The sequence below is a fragment of the Falco biarmicus genome, chromosome 2 (assembly GCF_023638135.1).
Source record: "Falco biarmicus isolate bFalBia1 chromosome 2, bFalBia1.pri, whole genome shotgun sequence".
NCBI lineage: Eukaryota > Metazoa > Chordata > Aves > Falconiformes > Falconidae > Falco > Falco biarmicus.
Genome location: NC_079289.1, coordinates 12,315,835 through 12,326,985, shown reverse-complemented (window position 1 = coordinate 12,326,985; position 11,151 = coordinate 12,315,835). Strand labels below are relative to the sequence as shown.

At 42.1% G+C, this 11,151-nt stretch overlaps 1 protein-coding gene across 1 annotated transcript in view; it reads right to left on the bottom strand.

Annotated features, from left to right (window-relative positions):
• Positions 1 to 291: 291 nt before the first annotated feature.
• The window catches only part of HEPHL1 (hephaestin like 1), a 36,623-nt gene continuing 25,763 nt past the window's right edge, over positions 292 to 11,151 (bottom strand). Inside the window, exons 13-20 of the mRNA XM_056328575.1 lie at positions 9,458 to 9,597; positions 8,516 to 8,656; positions 5,444 to 5,550; positions 4,778 to 5,000; positions 3,909 to 4,048; positions 3,134 to 3,293; positions 1,724 to 1,804; positions 292 to 1,646 (exon numbers count right to left, since the gene is read on the bottom strand). Coding sequence (XP_056184550.1) covers positions 1,444 to 1,646; positions 1,724 to 1,804; positions 3,134 to 3,293; positions 3,909 to 4,048; positions 4,778 to 5,000; positions 5,444 to 5,550; positions 8,516 to 8,656; positions 9,458 to 9,597 — 1,195 coding nt within the window. The 3' untranslated portion in view covers positions 292 to 1,443. The remainder of the gene's footprint in view (positions 1,647 to 1,723; positions 1,805 to 3,133; positions 3,294 to 3,908; positions 4,049 to 4,777; positions 5,001 to 5,443; positions 5,551 to 8,515; positions 8,657 to 9,457; positions 9,598 to 11,151) is intronic.

The window sequence follows — 11,151 nt, the reverse complement described above, 5'->3', positions numbered from 1 at the left end:
TCCGCTTCTAAAAAGTCAAAGACATTAGCTACTCTCAAAGGAAAGTACCAAACAATTTCCTTTATTAACAGTGTATGTTGAAGTGAAAGGCTTTAATTTTGTATGTATACAGAGAGCAAATGTCCTGCACAGAGACAGATAGTGTTTTTGCACAGAACAGAAGACCACAATTTTAAGGTTTACAAACCAGAATGATGAAAGGGCTTAGAGTATCTGTTTTTGTCAGCTCAAAGGGAAGATTTAGAGGAGTCTGAAAGTGTTTATTGCTATGGTATAACTCCTCTTTGGGCTCAGTCCTGCAGTTCTGCCGCACTTGTGTGGTGGCTCTTAAATGACTGGGGAAAACAAAGAACTGATAAATAACTGAGAAACATCAAAGAAACTTGAACATATTGGTTAACCGGACATCAATCCAGGACACTATTAAGCTACAATAAGAGTGATGAGCAGTAAAGTTTCCTACAGTTGAACATAATTCCAAACACAGAAGTGGAAAAAAAATAAAATCCCAGCAACCTGAATTTACATTCAAAACCAAATTTGGATAAATAGTCTCACAGATGTGTTTGTTCTGGAGTTCCTCTGCCAGAGCTGTAGCTGATGTGAGCAGGCAAGAATGAGTGCTATCTAATTAAAAATGAGCTAGAAACATTCAAGTATCAATAAACGTGGCCTGATTCTGCCTGTCTTCCTCGCAGAGCACGAAGATCAGCCTCCTGGTGGCTTCATTACAGGTAGGGAGTGAGGTGCTACTCAGTGCAAAGAATCAGGACCACAAGGAACAGCAATTACAAAGTTAACTAATGTTCTAAGAGGGTGCTCAGGGCTAGATTTTTAAAGGGATTAACAAAAGCTTTTAGAAACTAACATCAGGGGACTGCTGAAGTCCATCAGGTGCTAAAATATACTGGTAGGTCCCTAAATGCCTTTAAAAATCTGTCCCCGGTGCACAGTTTCCTCCTTTAACAGGGCAAAAAAAAAAGGAGAATCGTTTAAATATTGGTGAATTCATTGAGCCTGACTTTGGGAAACCGTGAGGACTTCCAGATTAACACCTGTTCCTTCAGAAGCCAGCATGCTTTAAAAGTCCCTGGTCGTATTTATTCCCTAGCGTGAGTCCCGTGTTTCTGCCCAGAGCACATGGATGCCGCGCTGCCCGCTCCTCACTCCATGGATATCCTGTGCAGCCAGTGTGGATGCCATGAGGTGTGCTGCTCTGCTTGGCTGCCAAATTTGATCTTGGGTAAAGCTCAACTGAACTCCAGAGAAGTGGAAATGGTGATGGGTGGTATGTGACTCTTGGAGACGAACCTTAGAGCTCATATTCACTCTTGTGAGCTCTGGCTATGGGGTAGGACTATCAGCATATATCTTGTTCCAGTTTTATTAGCAGCATGTCATGAAATCCAGTGCAGCTCTGTACATGATGCTAAAAGCGAAGATTTACAGGGGATCTGTAAGAAATGCACTTTTGTCATGCAGCGCCATGTAACGGATCCTGTTTCCTTGGCGAGTGATGAGGCAGAAGACAATTAATACTGTTGATAGAAGAACAAGTCCAATGAAAAAAAAGGCTGCAAGTATCAGGCTGGCTTCTCCAGGACTCAGAGGTTTGCCCCAAAAATTGCCCCATTTGCTGTCGTAATCTGTTAAAAGATAAGTAGTTCATGAGAAATCTATGCATGCATCGAGATTTTTAAATGACATTTTAAAAAATCCTTACCCTTTGCAGTGGTTCTGTTTTTTGCAGTACTTGTATCATATGCTCCAGTTGTGAGTTCTCCTTCTGAAGGAGCTTCCCACTCTGCAGAGAGAGAAACAGCATAATGAAGTTGAAAGCCTTAATAAATACTTTTTTCTCTTCTGCAAAAGTAGTGTTGATTTTATTTGATTATTTCTACCTTGTTGATCTAAACAGAAATCTCGATTAGATCAGCACAGCTACTGTTCTGTGGGCAACATCCCCCTTCTCTATAGGCATCTCTGTTACTTCACTGCCCACTGTAGTAATGGGACAGGGGGCAACAGTTTTAAACTGAAAAAGGGTAGATCTAGATTAGATATTGGGAAGAAATTATTTACTGTGAGGGTGCTGAGAAGTGGAGCAGGTTGCCCAGAGAAAGTTTACAACCCATCCCTGGAAGTGTTCAAGGCCCGGTTGGATAAGGCTTTGAGCAACCTGGTCTAGTGGAAGGTGTCCCTGCCCATGGCAGAGGTGTTGGAACTATGTCATCTTCAGAGTTCCCTTCCAACACAAACCATTCTGTGAATCTATGATTCAGTTATGCATTTGCTTGTTCCTTGGAAGTTTCACAGCCTGCATGAATACGTGGTAAAAATAAATTCCCCTTATCCAAGGAAGGAGTATTTTGGCTACATTAGGCATTACTTTTCTCATCCTGCTGCTACAGGGTTACAGGTAAGAGATGTGCTTTCTGGCACCGTTGCAACCCCTGTAGAAGAGTGTAGCAAGCACAGTGGGGACCCAGGCAGGAGATGCTGGATCCAGATGTTTAGTGAAATTATGTCATGTGGAGAGGCTCCCAAAGCATTTTTGGCTTCACTCACAAGTGGTGGAAGGGACCAGCACCACTCAAAAAGTTTGCCAACTTTTCTTAGTCAAAGGATCGCCTATATCTTGGACAGGATGAACAATAATTTTTGGAGCTTCTTGTATCTCAGCTGGTCTCTGCCTGTGCAGGAAGGAACTCAAATAGATCTGGCAGCTGGCAGTGATTGCAGGGTGGAACCAGCACCATGCCAGGCTGCAGGCCCTCCCTCACATCACGTGGCAGCAAGGCAGAAAAATAGCTTTGCAGTTGTTTTCTGCTCCACCTGCAGATGACTAATGGTCCACAGGCCACAGGCTGCTACTGTCTTAGATGGGCTCTTGCAAACATCAGCTGTTTTTAAGTTGCAGAGCACAGCAAAGATTACCGACTTTGCCATATAACTAGGGGTGTTTGTCCTGTCCCTAGATGATGCTAACTGGCCATGGCAGTAATGCACAGGTACTTCCCACCGGCATGCAGGGTGCAGTGGTGATGTTAGCTCTCTTCCTTTCCTCCCTGCCTTCCATCCGCTCTGCTGTGATAACACCTCGGAGGCCTCAGACGTGTTTCTGATACTGCACCTGATTTATTGATGGTGTAGGTTGTCTCCATGCCAGCATGGATATGATCAGCTACGTGGCAATGCAGAAGCCATGTTCCAGGGTTTTCTGCTACCAGTTCAACTGTCTGGAAAGTCCCAGGAAAAAGGTCATATACGTCTCCTCTGTGGTCCTTATCTGTCTGTGGCAAGACAAAACCAGCATCATGAGGGTTGTGCCTCAAATACCCCCCTACAGGCACTGAAATATTCCAGTTAGACTTTCAGCTCCTCAAGGCAGATCAAATGCTTCTTGTTACACATTTCTAGTGAGCCTCATCCAAGGAAACTAAAGTCTGTGGGCACCCGTCATTTAATCAACTAATTAATTAACAACAGAAGACCCCTCCTGAGGACTTCAAGTGCTGGTTAAGCACAGGTGTTTCTTTGAAAGACAGATTTTTTAAACAGTCCTGCCAGTAGCAAGCTGTCACAACATAAAAGCATACTCTAAGCAGACATAACTCTCTCTGATTTCCTCCCTGTATCTTCCCTTATACCCCAGGGTAAACATGTACTTTAACCCACCTAACCATATCCCCTAATAGTGACATTTGTTCACGTTCATAACAGGCTCAGAACAACAGAAGCTTTGCAAGAATCTCATTCTGTATTTCCTTCATATGCAAAACTCCCACTGACCCCAGCATCAGTCCAGAGCTCCAAGCCCAAGCTGAAAAACCAGGATAGAACCCAGACTACTTTGCAGAAATTTTTCATCACACAACAAAGGTTTTACTTTCACTAATTTTACCAACCTTGAAGATGAAGGTCTGCGCATGGAAGTGAACTGTATGTATGTCCACTTCATTGCCCATTCCTATCAAATACCAGTTTGTCCTATCACCTTCATTCATTGTTAGGCCCAGGAGACTGTTATAAATCTTCCCGTTGATAGCTGGAAGAATGACAAAATAGGACTAATTGATAACTGGAAATGGTATGGGTGATGATAACTTCTACTTCAGGCACCTTGTCTCTCTGGGGAGAAGGGGGTGCCCAGGCAGAAAGGGGACAGGCATGTGTGGCCAGGGCAAGGGCTCTCCATAGCGACCACTGCCATTGCAGGGAGACTGTCCCATTTTTGTTTCAGTCTTCAAATCACGTAAGTGAATAGCAGCACTTTTTTCTGTCTTAAAAAAGCATCAGGTAGGTTTTTTACTGGTTGAGATCAAACTCTTGAATGTCGAGAAGCTGCATGGAAAAAGAGGGAATAGAGTTGCCTAAAATGGGTACCATCTGTAGAAAGAGATGTTTGCTTTACCAGGGCTGTTCCTGCTCCTATCCAGTCTTTTCTGTTTGGCTCCTGGGCTGGTTGCTACTACAGCCACAGTTTTGAAATAACATCCTTAACGCTCCTACAGAACAAACCTGCAAGGAACGCAGCTCACAAATGACAAGGGAATTCTGGCAGGGCAGCCTCTTCCCAAGAGTAAAAGATTAAATGATCTAGTTAGAAAAATATGTATCTTGGCTGGGTGTCATGAAATCTTTTTGTTTCCAGAGTTGCAGTTTATGAAGCTGTCACACGGTTGGGTAATTGTAGGCTGAGTCCAATGTCTTCCTAAAAGGGCTTTGAAAAATAAACTACCATCCCCTTGGCTGCTGTCACTTGAGTCCTACATACCATGCATGCAGTTGCCTTCTACGAAGTTCTCAGTGAAATTAAAATCATCAGGATTCTTATGAAGGTATGTTTCAATATTTTCTTTCAAGTACCAGGATTCATTTTCATCGAACACCATAAACAGAAGAGTAAATTCACGATCAATGTCTTTCCTTAGGCCTCTCTCATCTAGAATTCCTTTTCTGCAAACTACAAGAGGCCCAATCAGACCACTGTACGTGTCCTGAAATAAAAAAAATATGTGTTACAAATTTTCACTTCACTCAGTTATGAAATAGATACAAATTAACTACAGATTAAATAAAGATGAAATTCTATTTTCCTATCAGATGAGAAAAAAAATTACTGTCTGATTAGAGATATCTTTCTTTTTCACTACAAGCACCTATGTTAATGTACCAAAGCAATGTTTTGCCTTCACTCAAAACCCCTTCAACTATTCTTTATGGAGGGAATCACATTACTATGATGTATCCCTAGGGATTTCAGTAGATTAAGTTACCCAGGCATGTGCAACCGTAATCAAAGAAGACAAAGCATCTATAAATTGTTCCCCTAACTTGTGATCCTCACACAAATGTGAAGGAGGATCCTTTCAGAAACATTATGCAAGGCAGGATGCTTTAGCCAAAGCAATGCAATCTTTAATGACCATTTCTTGGTTACCTTTACAAAATTCACTGTTGAATAATAAACCCAAGTGATACAGTTTGGATCTGTTTTACCAGGGCCGGATCGTTCTGGGACATTCCATCTGTAGGTGTTTATTTCCCCTGAAACAGAGAGAACAATTTTACCAAGAGCGGCATCCCACAGATGGAAGTTTGGAGACAGGACTCTTCATCTTTCTCTTTGGGCAAAACTTGTAGCAGATCAATGATCTTGGATGCTGATGTTTAAGGTCAGTTGAAGATGCTGGGAGTCAAGCTCCAGAAAATGTTTCTTGGACTTTCTCAGCTGAAAAGGGCACAAAGATGAGGCAGTTGCCACTGGGATTTTGCACAGTGCTGCAGCAGTGGATCAGCTCTGGGCCAGGAGAGGAGAGCTGAGTACATACCAGCCTGCGGACTGGGAGCAACAGGAGGGTCCTTTCATCTTCCACTAAGCCACTTCTCTCAGCAACTACCAGAGGACCCCTGCCCATCCCAAAAGCTATCACCTCTGCCATGTCCTCCCTGAGCAGAGATTCCCTGACCTCTGATTTAAAAAACCAGAACAATCTGATGGAGAAATTATCTATTTGGGTGAGGGTCAGTTCTCTGCACTGAACACAAACACATCTATGTTCAGATTAACTGTCTATGCTGTGTTTCCCTGCTTTGTTGTTTTGGGGGGTTTTTTTGTTAGTATTTCAGGGGAAGGTAGGAGACCAAGATGTGGTCAACACCTTGCCCTTTTAAGCAGTGAAGAAGTGTTGAGCCAGGCAGTCCCTGGCCCAAAAGTCTTTCAGGGTGACAAAAGCCAAGAACAGCTGGGGGCATGTTACAAGTCAGGAGAAAACAAGGAAATCACAGAACTCTTGGTCGTGCTCTTAGTACAGACACAACCCAACAGCTGCCAACAGCAGCTGGCATCAGAGCAAAGGAGAGTTTTCAATCTTAAAATGGTTGTGAAGTGACCGAGCATAGTTTTATGTCACTGAGCCACTACACTATTTTGCTGGATCATGCAATAGTGGGTTTTATTGTATAACAATAACTCCAAAAAAAGAAATGGTGACTCTCAAATATCATGCTATATGAGATGAGTCTCATGAACGTTGTAATATTGCAACAGGACAAGCATGTTCTGTTCATTACAGCATGGATTTACACACTTTAGCAGAGATCAGAAAGGCTTTCAAGGCACAATACTACACTAATACGACAGAAAACACTAACAAGAAATCTCGGAGGCATTCATGCCATGGAGACATACACTAGGGAAGAGTTTGTTATCTACCTGTATCTAACCTTCACGTCATCACTCCTTTTTAGAGGGTGTGATGTGAGAAGAGAGTCTGGCCATGATCCTCCACCACTTCCTTGCTTTTTACTCATCACTTCAGCACATTTGGAAGCTTTAGATGGAAAAATCTCCACTCTACTTAAAATCTGAGACACTTCAAATGGCATCAAAGACATATCTTTGAAATGCAAATGAAGCATAAGCCCTGAAAAGACTGATAAACAAGAGGAAAATGGATATTTTCTCCCTTTTTGCTGCTGGGTAAATGGAGGAATGGACAGGGAGAGGACAAAGCTGTGGTAGCTGAGAGCTGTTTTGGGTTAGGCTTCTATGGATCTGCTCTCTGCATCTCTTTACCATGCCACCCACAGTCCCTTCAGGAGCTGGCAGTGCTATCAGGAGCACAATTTAGCAGGACATAAATCAGATTGATGACTTGTTCAGGATTTAGTAGAACTAGACGGGCTCTGGGAAGCTTGGGGAGAGTAGTCCAGCCTGATCCAGGATCAGGCAGCAAGGATTTCTAGATGATGGTGATGGGGACTAAAGTGTCCCAGAATTATGCTTGATTTGAAAGACTCCTGTTCTGTGTTAACTGCTGCTTCCAAAATCCTAAGGAAAAGTTTGTCCTTAGATCTTGCTGAAGAGTACTTGCCTTTGTCTTACTGTCAAACGCAGAAACCTTTCCTTGTCTAACTCATTCCAAGCCTGCTCCCATGTGGACACAGGAGACATGACAGTAGTGTTTCCAGTGCTACACCTCAACTGTTAACAAAACGGCATCAACATCATGGAGCAAATAAAAAACCCCAAGGGAATCATATAAATCACCTCTTTTTTTCTTTCTTTTTTTTTTTTTTTTCATATATTAATCACAGGTCAAACTCCAGCAAAGCAGATGCTGGCTCACATTTGGCCATTAATTTCTGTGTGATTGTACTGTATTGATAGAGTTGTTTACAGGAAAAACATTTCATCTTGCAAATGTCTCTTGCAAAAAAAAGATTTAGTGCATCAGATTTTCTTTTCATTTAGTTTTTCACTGAAGCTCACAAAAACTGTGAAAAAAGTTGCATGGGTGGTGGAAAAGAAAGGCATGTACGTTTTATATTTACTATAATGCCAGGATTTGAGTCTGACTTCCTACTAAAATATAAAACCCAACATAAAAATTGAAGTACAAACATTTTGACAGGTATTTTTCTATATGAAAAATTTCAGTGCTTTGAGAACTATTTTCCACTGTTTTCCTTACTGGAAACTGAGGCATACTGGGTAAACTTTTCCAAAGACTTTTAATTCACACGACATCTACCTTTTGCATTTAATGCATCGGCTCTGAATGCAAATGCCAGTTCTGTGTAGATTGAAAGAGAGTCAGAGTTAATATTGCCAACTGCAACTCTACCACTGAGTTTCTCAGTTTTTAAAACATTGTGAGAGTTTCAGTCTGGAGCCAAATGCAGTGCTGGCTTACACTTCCCTCGCCATGGTTAGGGACCTGCTTCGGCCTTTTTTGGAGATTGTCCAGTGATACTACATTCCTCTTTCTATGCCTGATAGGAACAAAGGCTCATTCTCTGCCCAAACATGCTCACTTGTTCAAGAACCTACTTGTATAACAACACAGAATTGTATCTGAATAAACATTGAGCTTATTATGCCAGTAAGAACATACAGGTATGTGTAAACTCGACAAAGGGATTATCATTCATATGTTAATATGCTTTTATATACAGCCTTTGTAGCTCAAGAAAAAAAACCACAAAAACAAAAACCAAAGAGCCTTACCGGGGAGAGTAAGTGGTGTCTCAGGTTGTTCTTCACAACCCACTTCTTCTATACCGTGTGCGCTTATGGAATAAGGCCTGCTGGCTTTGTTCTTAAATACGATCAGTACAGAGTCACCAACCTCAGCATGGAGTAATGGCCCTAAATTAAAATGGAAGATGCTGGTGATTAATGCTGCTTTTCTGAATTTAACAGACTCTCAATAGCTTGGCCTAAGAGAGGAGCCAAGGTCTTTCTCAAAACCCTTGGGCTTTTATTGTTCTTCCAGCAAAGCAATCAAAATTGGTTTGTTATCTGGGCTGATGAAAAAGTTCCATATATATATAAATAATCTTTTTTCTTTTCAGTCAATAATTGTTCTCTCCGGAGACAGGTCTTGGACAGCTTGGTTTTAGGGAAACCTCTTGTGGATGATTTTTGCATCTTTGAAAATTCTATTTCTTAACTATTTTTTTTTACTTTTGTACTGCAAAAAAGGAAATGACAAATATATTCCTAGAGAGTGGTGGCTACTTTATGACCAGTTGTTGCCTGCTTCTCACCCCATAAAAAAAAACATAAGCTGATGGTTATTTTATGACACGCATAAAATTTTGTCTTGCCCAGTTTCAGACACAAATCCAGCCCTTAATATTGACTTAATCTGCCCACAAGAGTCTCCTGCACATTGCATGCTCTGAATTTAAGGTGAATCCTGGAATTGCCCTTTTGGCATCCTTTCTGATAGTACTCTTTGGAAATTCCTTATACATGTTTGAGAATGAATTCTCTAACTTGGAAAAAATCTTTACACTCAGAAATTATACAAATTGGTTGTAAAATCACTGATAACCTGGAATTCATATTCCTTGTTTTCCATGTTAACAAAGCTGGAAAAACTTAGTTCTTGGAAAGCAATCCTCTCACTTATCAAGCTTAATCTGTGAGCTGAGAGCTACTTGCCCAGGATTTCCAGGTGCTCCTCCTCCTCTGCCCTCACTTTGCGCTGCGTGAAGTTGCCATTTGTGTACTCCCTGTAAACCACCTTCTTGTATTTTGAACCAATCAGATCTTCTGCTTGGCTCAGGAAAACGTGCCCGTAGCTGCAAAATAAAAGGGAAAAAATTAAAAGCACTAAACTTTATAGGTCTAAAGGCTAGTAACTGTTTTGTTATTCACAATAGATGTAATAAGAATATATGTCTTGGTCTGATGTGCTGGTTCATGTGAAGACCTGGATGCTGCAAGAGATTTAAACCAGCAATAAACGTGATAATCCTCACTAAATGAACACCTTCTTCAAAGAGGTAAAGTTGAGGATATGTTGCACTCACCACAAACCTTTGGGAACACAAATCCTTCACCAGACCTGTCAGAGCACAGGTGAAGTTCAAGCTATGAGTGGATTTGATGGTTTGACCACTCTCGCCAGCTGCATCCTCCACTCCCATAAAAAATACTGCCTTTCTCTGTAAACCTGAATCCTCTTACCGTGATGGCTGCTTCCCTATCTTGGTTATTAGCCACAGGAAGATGATAACCAAAGCCTAGCCCTGTGAAAGGAAATGCCATCATCTGAGATAAGAGGGGCCTGCTTTACCCTGTCCTCCTGCTGCTATGTACTGCGCAGGGCTGGATGTTCTCCCCTAGTGAAGATAAAGAGAGAAATTGATTGTCACTTCTGCATCTGGCACAGGATGCTTTTTTGTGCCCTCCAGGTTTGTGCAGTCACCCACAATTTGTTGCTACTCCTGTGGGAACCCGGAGGATTGACTCGCCAGCAGAGGACACTCACCACCAGCTACATAGGAGAGTGTTCACCCTCTTCTGAGAGCAGCTCAGTCTTCTGGCAGTTCATTCCCAAGGTGCCCTTGGCAGGGAAACCGCAAGGCTGGCTGACAACATACTAAATAAAAGCAAAAAATTGCCCCAGGAATACTGCTTACTGTAATAATATACTGTGTGTGCAACAGAAGCCTTTGACAATACTGGAGTTAGTATTTTCTTTAAACATGCTTCACCACTTGTGACTCTTCAGGTATATTATCTACTGACTCCACCATACTCTTCCCCTTTACAGGGTGCAGTTTCCCAGCCACTTTTCTAAAGTTTATTTTTAAAATATGTTCCTTGATCCTTTTTGTTTCCACCAAAGGGGTCTCCGAGACCTCCTTACCCAATATGATCTGGAACGTGTATCTTTTGCACATGCTTTTTACTTCTTAGCACAGCGCAACATAGATGTGATTCACTTGCAGTGGTTACTATGTTCTGACTTTTCTAGGGGAGCCAGGGGCTACTGCATTGCAGTGAAGCAGGCTCAGCACCTCCCTAGCACACCTGCACTGCTTGCAGGGGCTCACGTCTGGGACAGGTACATAGGTTTCTTCTCTAGGAAAACCACAACACTGGGATGGGGTGACTGGGGAGAGTGAGGAAGGAAGAAGAGGGGGTTGGAGGACATCATTGTAGGGTTGAGCCAGGGCTGGAAGCCACACATGTATTTAGGGACTTGGAAGGCTTCTTGGGTTCAACAGCATTACAGTACACTCTGAGATGAAAACATTCCAAAATGATGCCTATGAGCTACTTTAGTCTGAGAGGCTGTCGCTTTGTAAACACTTTTTTGTTGTTGTTGTTAGAAAGTGCCTCCTAAG